This window comes from Tarenaya hassleriana, unplaced genomic scaffold (genome assembly GCF_000463585.1).
Source record: "Tarenaya hassleriana unplaced genomic scaffold, ASM46358v1 Cleome17, whole genome shotgun sequence".
NCBI classification, from domain to species: Eukaryota; Viridiplantae; Streptophyta; class Magnoliopsida; order Brassicales; family Cleomaceae; genus Tarenaya; species Tarenaya hassleriana.
Window position 1 is genome coordinate 1,303,072 of NW_010965122.1, and position 16,618 is coordinate 1,319,689.

Here is a 16,618-nt window from a genome sequence, read left to right on the forward strand (position 1 = left end):
CATTATTATTATTTTAAAATACTTATTAAAAATAATAATGCATTATTATTATTTTTATTTTTAGTAATATATATACATAATATTTATATTTAATTATAATTATTTTTATGCATTATTATTATTTTTAATAATAAATTTCATTATAATTATTTTTATTGTAATATATATGCATTAGTAATGATATATATATATATATTATAGTTATGTGTATATGTGTTTTATTAATTATAAATAATTTATTTTTAATATATATATATATATATATTTGTATATATATGTGAATTTATATGTATATATTAATTTAAATACATATAGATGAATATTTGAATATTTAATAATATTTTTGAATGCTGAGTGAGCAGTTTTTTTGCTGAATGAGCAGTTTTTTGGCTGTGTCAGTAGATTTTTGTTGAGTCAGCAGTTGCGTTTGTTTGATTTGGAAAAAATTTAAAAGTTTGGGTATTTATGTGGGAGTTTTGAAAAGTTCAGGTATTTATATAATAATTTTATAGTTCAGATATTTATTTGGAATTTTTGTAAAAGTTCGGGTATTTTTATGCGATTACCTCTTATTTATTTATTTATTATTTAATTTCTGACGTGGCGATGACATGGCACGATGATTAGGAGAGAGGTTGAGAATTTCGCCGCCACGTAGGATTTCCGTTTGTCTACGTGGCGGTTATTTAACGGTAGGTATTTTTGGCCAATAATTTAAAAGTATAGGATTTATTTGAAGAAAAACCAATTGTACAGGTATTATTCAGTAATTAAAAAAGTACAGGTATTAAATTGAGACCAGAAAAAAGTACAGATATTTTACGGCGATTCTCCCTATATATATATGTATATGTATTTGAACGATATAAATAGTATATATATATACTTACACATAGATATATGTTATATTTAAATATATATATTTATATATATATATATATTATATTTATATTATTTATATACGAAATAAAAAATATAACTTATGTCTTTTTACAGTACGAACATGGTGAATTCAAAGGGATAATCGTCATATGTTAGAGAGGTATATATATTCTATAAATAATCTTTATTATAATATAATATTTTTTTGTATCGTTGATTGGTGTATGTAATAATGTTTTTTTTAAGGTGACGATACAATGGACCGATAGATTGGTCAATATTTTTCTTGAACTATACGAGAAAGAGTTGGATCGCACTGGATAGCGTAGTCAAAATCTTAAAAAAGAAAGTAAGATGAGAATAATCGAGACCTTTCGAGAGTCCACGGGTTATAATTTAGACTGAAAAAAATTTAAAAATAAATATTATTCGATTAAAAAACAATACGATATTTTATCGTCAATTGATTCGGAAGACTAGAGTCGCACTTCATCCCGATACACAAGCCATCAACATGGATGATGCATGTGCTGGGTCACAAGGGATCCTAGACCGCCGGTTCAAAACCGTGGTAGGATCTGGTCTGCGCGCTTACGCAGCGGAATTAGCGTTCAAAACGTTTTTGAACACCCACGGACCAAACCTTTCGATGAAGAACTTCTCTTGAAGAGAAAAACTAACATTTGATTCACAATCCGAAGGTTGGTTTGTTGATCACAGCCTAGGTGTTGAAAGAGTCAACATCCTCTTGAGTAGTCCACACCTTGGAATAGATTCCAACACTTGGAATCAAGCTTGCTAGAGCCCAAGAGATCCAATCTCTTGTGTATGAGTGTTCTTCAACACTTGGGAGAGTTATCTCTCTCTCTAAAACCTTCCAAAGGTCTGAGAAAGACAGAATGATTGTCTTGGTTCGTCCCACCTGCTTCCCACCAAGAAAAGGGGAAGAAAAGATGCATTTGGGTCTGATTGTCACTTGGTCCGGGACTGACCAACTCTTGGTCCGTCGGACCAAGTGAACAAAACACCAAAATTCTGCGCAGTCACGTGCTTGGTCCGGAGCTGACCAAGAATTAGTCCGTCGGACCAAGCACAGTGTCCTGCCGACAGTCCGGAATTTCCGCGATCTGGCAGTTATTTCGGTCATCCGGTCCGCCTCTCCCAAATCCGTCTGGTCCGGCTGACCAACTTTTGGTCAGCCAGACCAGGCCTTTAGACGGAGAAAAATCTGATTTTTCTCGTCCATATGATCCCGTACATACACGTTCATCCCATATGTGTGTGACCCTTTAGGCTCCTCCGAATACGGCAGTAAACACGAGATCCAATCTCACTTTACAAATCATAAGCGGTCTCTAGCAAGACATTATGATTACCCGTATCGGAAAGAGTTAGATGTGATCTAACCGAAAAGCCAGAGATAGCTCTAACGATGATCCTCTTTGTCTCACGATATAATAATCGAACTCATAGTTCGAATGCTTTGTCGTATCCCGAGTAGACTGTAAGAGATAGATGGCATTCTTCTATAGTGCGGCCACACATTTCTACAATTTCACTCCTACGACAGGCCCAAGCGATATCTCTCTCTTTCGAGAGGGACAAAGTTCCATCTTGACTATCTACTATCCACTTCATTATTCGTAATGTACTGGATGACTCGCGTGAGATTGTCGATTTGGATTTAATCCATGACTTGAATCTCACTTGATGGTTCACTTTGGATCCTCTGTAAACGTAGGATCGTTCATAACGATCCATGGATGTCATTATTTATCAAATATGCAAAATAAATAATGAACAAACAATACATTCATCCAATAAATACATCGTATCATACATAGTTCTCATATCGTATGATCATCATAGAACATCACATCCATCAGCATGGTGGAATGATCGTATTAAGGTAATTTCTATATAATTCTTATCATTATATACATATTCTCAAATTTAAAATCTAGACACGATAAATATATTTATTTAACATTTTTTTTATATTTTTTATAGGAAATACCGGATGTTGCAAAACTTCGAGCACACCCATTTACCGATATCGATATATTAGATTGAATATTTGCAAATAAGCACATCGGTACTGATAATGGATATTATCCGGGAGTAGGAGTGGATCAACATGTCGAATCAGAAAACCCAAGTGAAAATCTGCCAGAGACAGAAGACATCGACAATGATTCCGATGTGCCACTAGATAATATAAGTGAGACAATACATACTCACCCATATAACCAAAGGTCCAAACGGTTATATGGTAAATCTTCACACTCTTCTTCGTCATCACGTAAACGTTCAACATCAAAAGTTCCGTTCGATTATGTGACTAACGAAGCTTACATGAAGCGGACAGAAATATATGAACGTTTACATGATGATAAATTAGAGCGTGCAATTAACTCATTGGTTACCTTACCCGGTATTATTTATAATTCGTCTTTATATTGGGAGGCAATAAATGTATTCCAAAGCAACGAGATACATACTCGTGTTTATTTGACTTTGTCAGATGAGGAAGCCCGCGTTTCTTATCTAGAGCGCATGATAGGAATCAAACGGACGGATGTTTAGATTGATCGAGGAACTACTATATAAATAAATTGTTTTTTTATGTTTTTATGTTATCTAATAAGTATTTTTTATCTTGATTTTACATTTTTATGTTTTTTTTGTTATCAAATAATTATTTGTTATCATTTCAAGCTTATTTATTTACATGTTTAAAATCTTTAGATCATATGTTATTAATTTAATATAACTTTTTATATTCATCGGATGCAGATGTTGTATAGAATAATTGAAGATGATGCTAACATCTTCTTTGAAGAGTCATACATAGATTTTTTTTCGGAGAGTATGCCAAGACAATTGATGAATCTAGATAAAAAACGTGGACGACGAGATGTCCATGAATTAATTCACGGTCACGAAGAACAATGCTACAATATGATCAGCATGTATCCACGGTCTTCATATCATTATGTCAAAAGTTAGAGAGCGACTATGATTTGAAGGAACCGATACAATTAGTATCGAGGAAAGTGTGGCAATTTTTCTTAATATTTTTTTAAAAAACATAACGCAAAGGTATGTTGGAAAGGTATTTGGTCATGCAAAGAGACTGTGGGTCGAAAATTTCACGAAGTTTTAGATGCTCTCGAACGTATGGCCGTTGATTTACTTAAGTCTAAACCAGATGAATTTATACAACCTCATCCGAAATTGCAATCAGATAGAAGATTTTGGCCGTATTTTAGAGGTTTCATTGGTGCATTAGATAGGACTCAATATTTATCAAATAATCATGTTCAGTTCATATCTATGTTTCATATTAATTCAGATCTCTTATATACAATCTATGTTTTATTCTTTTATAGATGTCGCGAAGCACATTATATCGAGGTTTTGTATAGTAAAATCAAACCCCTATTACATATTCAAATAACTTTAATATTTGTAAATGTAATTATCATTGGTATACATTTACGTAATAAGTATGATTTTTGGGTGAAACTCAATTTTAGTATGATAGAGATAAAGTATGGTTTTAGCGACACTAGTTTAAACATATTAGCAATATGTAATCTCGACATGCTTTTTACATATGCGTATATTGGTATTACTGGATCTACTCATGATGCAAAGGTTCTCGCATTAGCCATGGAGGGAAATCATAATTTTCCAATTCTCCCTGTTGGAAAGTATTATTTAAGTGATTTTGGTTATGCTCTTCGACCCGGTTTTCTCACACCGTATCGGGGAGAAATGTATCACCCTGATCAATACAGTACATCATGCCAACCTACTAGTTATAAGAAAATGTTTAATAAGAAGCATTCTTCCCTTAGATCAGTAATGAGCGAACTTTCGAAATATGGAAGGTGAAATTGCGAGTTTTGAAAGAAAAACCAAGGTACAATATACGGGTCCAACGAAAGGTTGTGGCGGCAACAATGGCACTGCATAATTTTAATCGTTTCTTAAACTTACAAGATATTGATTTTGAGGTAGAATCCGTTGAAGGAAGTGATGCAACAAATGAAGATGATTCACCGGATGATGAAAATGACGAAGAAAACCAAAACGATGCTTCGATTAGGTATATGGAGGGAATTCGAGATGAAATTGCAACGACATTATGGGATTCTCGATATTGATTTTTTTTTTATTGTTGTTACTAATATTAATAAATATGATTTTTGTTTTAATAATAAATACCTTTTTTGGTAATTTTTAAATATAAAATCTAAAACCAAAAGCTAAAATATTATTTTTACCGATCAAGTTTTCTAAAAACTGTAAAAACTATAAAAACCAAAAACTAAAAACCAAAAACCAAAAACCCAAAATAAAAACTACTTCCATTCCGCCTCTAAAACTAAAAAATTATGGCTTTTGGTTTTTAGTTGATTTTTTCCATAAAGTAGATTTTCGGGTTTTTAGGAAAACCAAATTTTAAAAAACTTTGTCGGTTTTTTCAGTTTTTAAAATCCAAAAACTCTGAAAACCTCCTCTCATTCAACACCAAAATCTAAAACCCAAAAACTAAATCCAAAAAATCAAAATAAAAACCCCATCCTTACACAAATGTTTGATTTACTTATTCAGATAAAATAATCAAATGAAAAAATATCTTAATGAGACTAAAATAAATAATGTAAAGTATTACATTAGGATTATAAAACAACACAGTTTTGAAAAATGTTCACCAAATCAAACCCTAAATGTGAATTGCCCACTGTCTCCTTGCCCGCCAAATCGATGAAGATGTCAACAAGACAATAATAAAGGTGAAGACTTTGATTTCATTCTTCATGCTCTTCTGAGACAAAAATCTGCTTCTCCTGTTCCGACATGAAACCACAGACTCGACGACCGACGCGGGATGCGGGTCAAAAATCCAGTGGCACTCGCCGAGTGACCGCACCAGTACGGGAGAACGATTCTAAGACTCGGGCGATCCGGATCAAACCGGAATCTTCGCCGGCCGGGATCGAACCTCGGATCCTGTCGGTTCCAATCTCTGCGGAGATGAAGCTGATGAGCAAGGATTTCTTCCAGGTAGATGCCCTGGATCTCGCGCCGCGTTTGCTCGGGAAATTCCTGAGGAGAGACAATGTTGTGCTGCGGATTACAGAGGTAAGCGCCATTTTTTGGGATCCTGTTTGGTTCTGCAGAAAATATGGGAGAATGTTGGAAAATCTGGAGGCTTTTGAGGTTTTAGATTATGGGTTATGTTCTGTTACGGAACAGATTGAGCTTATCAGCCCATATCACTTTGTCTGATAGAAGAAAACAGAGATTATGTTCTACAGAAGATTCCTTAAGCGGTCTTAAGCCCGTTGAAATGTCTCATTAACGTTGAGTTGTAGTTCAAGCATGAGTAATTACTCGTTGGTACTTTACTAATTAGCTTTGAGGGTCCAAAAGATCTTGACTTGTAATCAAAAGGAAGAGAGGGCATGATCAAGCAACTGCATTACTGCCTCACTAGATATCAGGAATTCATCTGAGTACAAAAATGTTCTTAGGACAGAACAGCAGACTGAGGCTGTTCCGTGTGGATTTTGTTTGATACCGTAGTCGTAAGAAAGGTGGCCTTTGCTCTTCTTACATGTGCTAGGTCAGTCTCTGATTTGGTGACTGTAAATTTTGGCAGGTAGAAGCTTATAGAACAAATGATTCAGCTTGCCATGGTCGATTTGGGGTTACAACACGAACTGCACCCATCGTGAGTTATTTAGTTTCCCGCATCGCTTGTTACGAGTTACATTTTCTACACCTTTTCTGAAATGTGTCCAGAGTTTTCTTTTCTGGTGTTTCAGTTTGGGCCAGGGGGGCATGCATATGTTTATCTTTGTTATGGTCTCCATATGATGCTGAATATTGTGGCTGATAAGGAAGGAGTTGGAGCAGCTGTTTTGATACGAGCTTGTTCTCCGGTTAACGGTAATTATCCATCCACGCAAACAAAAATGGTCCCGAGTCTTCAGCACTGTAATGTTTCTCGCTTCTCACTTTCTTTCCTGAAGCTCAAACTTATACGAAGTGGTCTTTCTGCATGTTGTAATTTCGTGTCTTGGCTTGTCATCGTAGTAAAACATAGAAACTCTTACCGAAGAATGTTGTTCAAGAGGCGTTTTCTTTTTTACCCCATCCTTGTTCAAATTTATTCATCATCGATGGTCTCAAAGGGTAGTGATCTTGCAGGATTGGAGACAATACAGGGGCGTCGTGGTCAGAAAACTGACAAGCCTGTTCTTCTTACAGGACCAGGAAAGGTTAGCTCACTTTCTAGTGTTCTTTCTTGTTTATGTTCCTTTGTTCGTAGTACATGATATAGTATACGTCATAGAGAAGAACGCAAAAAATTCCTGCAAGTTGTTTGGCGTTTCGGCTTTTAACGGTATCTATATTGTAGTTTGCCGTTTATTTTCAACGGGGATACATCGCTTAAGGACTGCTGATTAGAAAAAACAATGAATCTCAGACTGTTAAATATCGTAAGTTTGGAAAAAAATATAGATTTGTTCGTAATTTTATCTGTTATCCAATATCAATGTAAGTAGTGATCAAAGAAATTCTCCATAAGACCTATGAAAACCCATGTTATAGGTCTTTCAATAGAGAGAAAAAAACTGTGAAAAGGGATACAATATCGAATAAAATTGTTATCAATATCACCTTGAGTAGATATCCCAAGCGCGGTTTTGAAATATTATGCATATGATTCAAATGATTTTATTAGGTCGGGCAAGCTCTTGGACTCTCACCAGATTGGTCTCACCACCCTCTGTATACTCCCGGTTAGACCCCGTGACCGAAAAACCTCGTTATGCTTTTTTTTCTTTTCGGGCTATAAGACTGACTTATAACCCGGAAAACCTCGTTATGCTTTTTATTTTCCCGGGGTTATAAGACCTCGTTATGCTTTTTTTTTGGGTTATGCTTTATGAGAGGTGAGAATGTATTGAAACAGGGGGGTTGGAGATTTGCGATGGACCAGAGGTAGAGAAAATAATGGTCGGACCGCGAGTAGGGATAGATTATGCATTACCCGAGCATGTTAACGCCTTATGGAGATTCGCTGTCGCGGGTTCGCCTTGGATAAGTGCTCCTAAGAAGACTCTTAGGTCTCTCTAGCTTCTTCTTTTTTTGGGCCAAAAACTCTCTTTTCAGTTTTCGGCTCCATCAAATGTACATGGGGAAGAATGGATGATGGTAGGGTTCAGTTCTTGAATCATACATACAGAATCTTGTTTCAAGTTCTTGAATGCAAAGGACTTGAGTTCGGTTCCATGAAAAGTGTTTGTAATAAGCTTTGATGGCAATCTCTCTTTTGCATACAGATATGGATTCTTACCAAAAAAAAAAAAAGAAGAAGAAAACGAAAAGGGGATAAATCAACATGTTTGATTGTGGGAAATAACAGAGAAGAATGAAGAATATCCAGTGGTTTTGCTCGAGTTCACTAGATTGTGGAAAACCAGTTTCCTTTCCATGGAAAATCTCTAAACCTGCTCTGACTTCTTCAGACATCATCTAAACCTCCTATGATGAATAATATCAGTGTTGGATAAATCTACTTGGATCTTGCTCCGATTGACTAATGGAGCCTGAAAAAACACAGTAACCGAGTTTCAGTTCAGATATCGACCAGGATAAAAGAAAGCAGAAAGATCGAACCTTTTTGCGGGCAAATAAGTTACTGCAGAGACCCGAGAAGTCGGTCCACTGAAAGATGGAGGTTCCTCCAGATTGTGTGCTCTGCCTTCTTATGATGTCAATGGAAGCTCGGTTCAAGCAGAAACTTGCTGGAAATTTTTCCTATGCAGTGAAATATTCTGTGTTCTTGTTTTGAAATCTTTCTACTAATGGGGGCAGACCGTCAGAACATCAAAAGCAAGGCTCAAATACATGCAAATCAATATGTATATGACACAATGGAGTTGCTTCACATGCAATTTCAACTGCTTTCTCATATCAATATGTGTTTTAAACAAACCATGCAGATCAGCAAGCTCGAACTGATCTTACAGAAACTGCAATGGGAACACCGACAAAAATCGGTAGAACATCAGACTCATAGAGCGCACAAATCCAAACTCAAACCTCACCGCCGACACAAGAAACTGCTTCCAAATCCCAAGGTTGAAGCAAGCCATCAAAAACAACCTGCAAAATAACACAAAACCTTTTTGAGAAGTCTAAAACAAAAACTAAGAGATTGACATAAAGTAAACAGATTCTTCAGGGTACCTAGATTCAAGAGAGAGATCCATATATGGGTTGATGAACCAATGTCACAGTCAGCAGTTAGTGACAAATAGACCCTGTCTGTTCTTGCTATTGTGGAATATGATTTTTTTTACTAACCGATCTTGCAACCTTCCTATCCTTTAGAATGCAACCGGCTGTAAAACTCGGTAAAGTCGAGCCGGAAAAAGAGGAACTTGAGGTCTACACATTGGTGCACAGGCAACAGAGACAAGAACCCTTCAAGTGATGATGTGTACTCCTTTGAAATACTGTCCATTTCTCGGGCCATGCTTTGAAGAAATTCTCCAGCACGTTGTGTTATGGCCTTCCTGCCCTCGCTGATCCATGAACCGGACTCTTGTGCCTTATTCCTTTCTCGGCATGGTTCTCTGGTTCTGCAGAATTCGAATGTTAATAAGTTGAAACTTAACAGATGGAAGAAACTAGAGAAAGTTTTAACATTTACTTTTTTTAAAAATCATCAAGTCTACCTTATTTGCAACTCATGAATTCCCTCGTACAACCGATCTGCATGACTTCTGAACCGCAATATAAGCTCAAACAGGACAAAAAGGGATTTGAGAAGGGTTTGTGACTGTTCACCCAGTAGAGATTTTTCCAAAATGGAGTTGAGGTACTTCTCATGTGCTGCTAATAGATCATCCAGGTCTTTAGCAGCTTCCATTTCTTTCGAAAAATCAGACCATGACACCTCCAACACCTCAAACATGATGTAGTACTGTAAGTTAGTGACGAAATGGTTCATTTCATTCCAGAGAACCTGGCATCGTCTAAGGGCTGAGAGCAATTGAAACTTCACTGTTGTTTGGAGCTTAATGAACGAATTAGATGTGATGCAATTTGGTTTCATTGCTTTCCAAATACTGTTAAGAGCATGATCCACCCTTTTCAATTTCCAGAGAAAATTGAAAACTCTCAAGTACCGAGACATAACAGACTCGGTGAACACAGTATCTAGTGGAGCCCTTGCATCATATTCCAACGAGAATACATCCCAGCCTCTATCCCCAGTGCCATGAGGCATCATCTTCACTCTCAATCTGTCTAGCATGTCATGGTCATCATACTGCGCATTAGAAGCCCGAATTGCAGCTTCTAGAAGCCCGGCCAACTCAAACAAGCTAATACTATTGGCCGGTTCAGACAGTTTAGGCCCAACAATATCCATCAAGTACTGCACAAAATCGCCTTGTCCAAGGAGTAGATACCGCTTGATTGTGAGACAATGTTCCTTGAATTTGTATCTCTTGTATAGAACATCCAACAGGTGCTTGTCAATTCTTTTTGCTGCTTCCGTAACAAGATGTTCAAGTGCGTCGGTCTCACCATACCCAAGACCTCCTCGACTAGTTGTTGTCCCAGATGCAGCCGCTGCTTCTGATGCTGTATCAGCCCATCCTTGATCATCACAGCAAACACGGAGAAAGTTTATGGATTTACCAGTTCTTAGAATTCTCTGGGCAAGACTCGGTGAAATAAAGGAGGGAAGCATTCCTTGGTGGAGCTTATAACCTTCCCTCCAGAGTGACTCCTCTTTAACTGGCTGACTTACTATAAAGAATTCTCCAAAAGTATCTTCCAGTTCGCCTTCCAAGACCCAACTTCTTACCATTTCAAACAAAGGAGAACACACGCATCGAAGCAAATCCATCATGAACTCATGAACAAGCGGATCGCCATGTTGGGCATGCAAATGAATAGCCCCAGCCATTGCCCCGCCTCTCAAAACCTTACATTTGTCAACCAAAACAGCCATCAGTCTCATTTTCACCATTGGCTCTGCAAACCAGACCGATAACCTCCTCAAAGAAAGGTAATTGTTTGAGCTAGCTGATTCAGAAACCAATGGAACAGGGTTCATGGCCTGTGCCTCGAGCACAGCCAATAGCTTATAATATTCTGATAGCTCACCTTGCAGAGCAGCACAAAAGGCTTGCTCTACTGTTCCGACATCTCCGGCTGGAATCCGATCCAAACTCCCAGAAATGAATGTGTTCACCTTCCTAAACAGCCAACCCAGCTCGCAAAGCTTACGAACCAGAACCCTAGTAGCTCGAGGAACCCTAAGGGAATCCAACACTGTGTACCCATCTAACTCGCTGTTGAATTTCACATACTTCCCATCAATTCCTTGACAAGCATACAAAACATCCCTCACTATTACCTCCTCTGTCACTTCATTCTCTTCCTTGACCAGATTCCAATACTCCCTAAACGCAATATCCCGCAAATTCTCAGGGTCTTTACTAACCAACAAAACCCCATTACTCCTATCCTTCTCCTCACCCGATCCGCCATTACCAAGCCCTAAATTGGAGAGCAGAACCGAGGAATCAAACCCATTTTTCGCCGATTTCCTATCATCAGATACGATTTTAAGCAAGTAAATCACAGCCCATTTGTTGTTGACGCTACCGGCACCAGTCTTCGATGCGAATTTGGTGTAGAGATCGGCGAAAGCGAGGGCGTCGGAGGATTTTCCCTGGGTGGCGAGACGGCGCTTGAGGGACTCGGCGATGGTGGTGGCGTCTGGAGCGATCGAGGGAGTGAGGCGGCTCGAGAGAATGCGAAACGCGTAACGGAGGGTTGCGAGGAAAGTGGAGGAACTGGGATCGGGATAAGGGGTTTGAGAGTTTTGAGAGAGAAGACGAAGAACAAGCTCCTTCACTAAATCTGCAACCTTTTGCTGATCGTCTTCCTCCATTTCTGTTTTCTCGCTCGCTCTAATTTTTTTTTTTTTGTTCTATCTTCTACGATTTTTTTTATTGAGAAGAATTGGAGAGAGAGAGAGAGAGAGAGAGAGAGAGAGAGAGATGAGAAACTCTTTCCAGACTCCGACGCTAATTTTTATGGGCGGGCAAAATGAAAATATTGAAAAATCCAAAAACGCCATTGGTTTTATTATTTTTTGTTTTTATTTTATTTTAATTAATTATTTCCTAATAATTTGAGAATAAATTGTAGAGAAAATTTGCATAAATATACAAAAAAAAAAACCTTTCACATTCTATATTTCTACTTTGTAATCTTTGTATTCTATATTTTTTAAGTTAAAATGACCATTATATCCTTCTATATTATTATAACCAACAGATTTCTTACATTTATAAAAAACATTTACATGAATTTCGTTTTCCTCTACATACATGAAAAAACATTTATATGGATTTTGTTTTCTTATACAAGTATAAAAAACACTTGTATGGGTTTCGTGAAAAAACACTTGCAGATTAGCAGGTGTGACAGGTGCCGTAGTTGACCCACCGCAAGCCGTAGGTGCCGAAGATGACCTGCCATAGGCCGCATGTCATATAGCAGATCGTAGGTCATCTGCCGTAGGCTGTAGGTCATTTACCGCAGAACGTAGGTCATTTTTCACAGATGGCAAGTCATCTTCTACAGTTTTCTTTTACATATATTTTATCAAACACCTTATGTGCATACAAAAAGATGATTAGAATATCACAGAAAAAGAAATCAACCAGAAGAGTATTTGAATAGATTAGATAAACTGTAAGAAATAGAGGAGAAAGAGAAAATGTTAGAGAAAAAATAAGATCAAATAGCAAAACGTTCTGATTTCTAAAAGATAAATTGTCACAAAAAATACTTGCATAAATTTCGTTTTCTTCCACATACATGAAAAAATATTTATATAGATTTTATTTTCTTATATAAGTATAGAAAAACACTTGCATGGATTTTGTGAAAAAACATTTGCAGGTTAGCAGGTGCGATATGTGTCGTAGGTGACATACCGCAAGCCGTAGGTGCCAAATATGACTTGCCGCGGGCTGCAGGTCATCTGGCAGACCGTAGGTCATTTGCCATAGGTTGTAGGTCATTTACCGCAGAGCTAGATAATTTTTCACAGACGCCAGGTTATTTTCTACAGTTTTCTTTTACAAACATTTCATCAAACACCTTATGCGCATACAAAAAAAATGATAAGAATATCACAGAAAAAGAAATCAACCAGAAAAGTATTTGAATAGATTAGATAAACTGTAAGAAATAGAGGAGATAGAAAAAATGTTGGAGAAAAAATAAGATCAAATAACAAAACGTTCCGATTTCTAAAAGATAGTTGCAGTGAAATCACAGTCGTAATTATCTGGTCGTAGTCGGAGTTATATGGTCGTAGTGAAATCACGACCACAATTATCTGGTCGAAGTCGTAGTTATATGGTCGTAGTGAAATCACGGTCGCAATTATCTGATCGTAGTTATAGTTATATGATGGTAGGGAAATCACAGTTGTAATTATCTGGTCGTAGTCGTAGTTATATGGTCGTAATGAAATCACGGTCGCAATTATCTGGTCGTAGTCATAGTTTTCTAGTCGTATTCAAATCACGGTCGCAATTATCTAGTCGTAATCGTAGTTATATGGTCGTAGTAAAATCACGGTCGCAGGTCGCAAGTCACAGGTCCGCAGGACGCATGTGCGACATGCCGCAAGTCAGCAGGTCCGCAGGTGCGATAGGCCACAGGTCAACAGGTATACTTGACCTCCAGGTGCCGCAAGTGACCTGTCGTAGACCAAGTGACCTGCCGCAGACCGCAAGTCATTTGCGGGGTCATCCTGCCAGACCATAGGTCATTTAACGTAGAACGCATGTCATTTTTCACAGATCGCAAGTCATCTACCGCGGTTTTCTGGTACAGACAATTCATCAAACACCTTATGTGCATGCAAAAAAATGATCAGAATATCACAGGGAAAAAAAAGTCAACGAGAAAAGTATTCGAATAGATTAGATAAACTATATAAGAAATAGAGGAGATAGAAAAAATATTGGAGAAAAAAGAAGATCAAATAGCAAAACTTAACGATTTTTAAAAGATAGATTATCACACAATCGTAGAGAAATACTGTAAAGAGTAGTTTGGGTATTTAGAAAAAAAAGTATAGTATATAAAAATTGTTTTTTTGTGAGATATTTTGCAAATTTCGTTTTTGTTTGAATATATTGTGCCAACTCGTCTTAAATTGTATTTACAAACCTTTTTTTTCTCTTTCTAAAACCCTTATTTTGACTTTCACAAAACCCAACATTAATTTTTTTTTGGAGTTTCTTTGGATTATATACACTGACATTCCTAATTTAACAAATTGTTCATTTACAAAAACATTCGTATTTAACTATTTTTGTAATTCTAACTATTAAGATTGATATCTCCGTTACTATTTTACGATTTTATTTTTTATTTTATAAAAACTAAAGATAGTTGATTATAACATAAATTTTGGTTCCATTCAAATTCTATTTGAATATGAATATATTTTTTCAATTTGGTTCCATTAAATTATATACAACCCAATTATACTAAAGTATTCGGCCATGCTTTTATTAACATAATAACAAATAAATCACCAAATAGTTTTAATTGCCAAATAGTTGCTTGGTGCTCTATTACATCAACATTCATCAAAACCATTTAAACATTTGATAGAATACTTTACAATGTCATAATAGTCTATAACTTATGTACTATTTTAGAAAATTTCCACTTGTTTTCTTTATTTATCTTATAATTATTTCATCACTTGGATACATAATCATTTAAAAAACTAAACTTGGAGAATTTTGATGAATTGAATTCTGGAATCATGAACATTGGGGGTAATTGAACGAATCAAAACTATGGGATTAAAAAACAACAGTAAAAAACTTTATTACTTTAGGTAAATGCCCCATAACGTCTCTAATATTTTTTTGTGGCCCCATCTATGAAGTAGAGTGGCGATCAAACTCCTCAATCCTTATCATACTCACTTCTGTCAAATCTCGCTTATATATATATATATAGAGAGAGAGAGAGTATTTTCTCGAGAAAGAGGGAAAATCAACTCAACTCTGTGTTTTCTTGCTTCCCAGACAACCCGTACAATGGCTACAGCCCATCCGCTCTTCGTCTCCTTCAAGTACACCGATAGCCTCACCCTCGTCGGCATCTCCTTCTGCACCGCCGTTATCTGCGAAGCGATCTCATGGTTCTTAATCTATCGGACAAGCTCATACAAATCCCTAAAATCCTCCATTGACAAGGCCGCCAAGAAGCTCGAGGCCATGAAGACGGAGAATCCATCCACCAAGCTCACGAGTAAGAAGTCGAAGACGAAGAAGATCGATCGAGTCGAAACCAGCCTCAAGGAATCGAGCCGCGATCTTTCGCTCTTCAAGCTCAAATCCGGCGCCGTTGTGGCCGTGGTTCTCTTCGTTGTTTACGGTTTGTTGAACTCGCTCTTCGAAGGGATAGTCGTCGCGAAGCTTCCGTTCCATCCGATCACGATCGTGACGATGATGAGCCACAGGGGGCTTAAGGGCGACGATGTGACGGATTGCTCCATGGCGTTTCTTTACCTGCTTTGCTCGATCAGCATCAGGACCAATCTGCAGAAGTTTCTAGGGTTTTCTCCGCCGAGAGGAACTGCTCTAGGTGGCGGGTTGTTCCCCATGCCGGATACGAAGACGAGTTGATCAGTTTGATTCTGGGGAATTTTAGTATTATTATTTTTTTAGAATTTCAATGAACTGGGTAGCTGATTCAATTAAGCTCTGGTTACTCTGAGCTTCTCTCCGACAATTTCGGATGATTTTACTGGTTGTTTAAGTTGATCCATGATGAAATTTGATGAGGGGCACTTTCAAGTATTGAAATTTACAACTGAAGCATCCTCTCTCTTCTTCATTCGTTTGGTTTAGCTTAGCTTTCAATGCATCATATGTTGCTCAGGTTTTCAATGCATATCATGGGATTCTTCTTTCATAAAGGAGACAGCTTTTTGTGATTGGGACAAAGGGTTTGTGAAAGAAGAAGAAATCCAGGGAGGGGAAAGGGGAGGCACTATGGGATTTTCCAAGTCCTTGTCGAATTGGAGCCCGAAAAATGTGGCTTTTGAAAGGAGGGTACTACTTCTGTTTCATATTTGATTTTGACTTGTTGCATTAACTGAAGAGTGGTGGTTAAGTTAGGTTAGGTCCTGTCGCATGGAACAAATTTCAGTCGGTTGTAGCTTTGAGTGTTGGATTACTGTTGTTGGAATTTCAGTGAAAGATCTTGGGAAATAGATGTCAATGAACGATTCTGCGAGCAAGATCTGTTTCTGGGTGTTAAGCTAGCTAGTGTTGTAATGGTTTGGATGTTTGTTCGAAGCAGAGAGGGTTGGTTCTGCAATAGTCTCTGCAGTTTTATTGCAGAACAAAACCCCTCTCCTCTTGTTGTCGTGATTACAGATTGTGGAGGTTGATATGAATTGGAGAAATACCGCAATTTTTCCGGCTCTGTTGCCAAATTTAGGCAGGGTTAGATATGAGTTGGATTTTTCTCATGACAAGCTAACACTTTGATGAAGAAATATATGTATCACAGGGCACACTTGTTCTATAGTTATGTCATACTAGGGGTTCTAATTTCATTTTCTGAAGTTTATATG

At 37.3% G+C, this 16,618-nt stretch overlaps 2 protein-coding genes and 1 pseudogene across 2 annotated transcripts; 2 read left to right on the top strand and 1 right to left on the bottom strand.

Moving 5' to 3' along the window:
- The first annotated feature begins 5,615 nt into the window (after window positions 1–5,615).
- On the top strand, window positions 5,616–8,274 carry LOC104809936 (DNA-3-methyladenine glycosylase). Its single transcript, XM_010536063.1, has 6 exons — window positions 5,616–6,036; window positions 6,557–6,628; window positions 6,723–6,846; window positions 7,108–7,178; window positions 7,646–7,703; window positions 7,877–8,274. Exons 1-6 carry the CDS (start codon window positions 5,752–5,754, stop codon window positions 8,038–8,040), a joined length of 774 nt encoding a protein of 257 aa, XP_010534365.1. The 5' UTR covers window positions 5,616–5,751; the 3' UTR covers window positions 8,041–8,274.
- On the bottom strand, window positions 8,192–11,961 carry LOC104809935 (gamma-tubulin complex component 3-like). The gene is made up of 4 exons (XM_010536062.2): window positions 9,648–11,961; window positions 9,157–9,551; window positions 8,584–9,072; window positions 8,192–8,513 (listed from the first exon to the last, which is right to left on the bottom strand). Exons 1-2 carry the CDS (start codon window positions 11,879–11,881, stop codon window positions 9,290–9,292), a joined length of 2,496 nt encoding a protein of 831 aa, XP_010534364.1. The 5' UTR covers window positions 11,882–11,961; the 3' UTR covers window positions 8,192–8,513; window positions 8,584–9,072; window positions 9,157–9,289.
- A 3,040-nt stretch (window positions 11,962–15,001) lies between these two features.
- On the top strand, window positions 15,002–16,432 carry LOC104809937 (annotated as a pseudogene).
- Window positions 16,433–16,618: the final 186 nt, after the last annotated feature.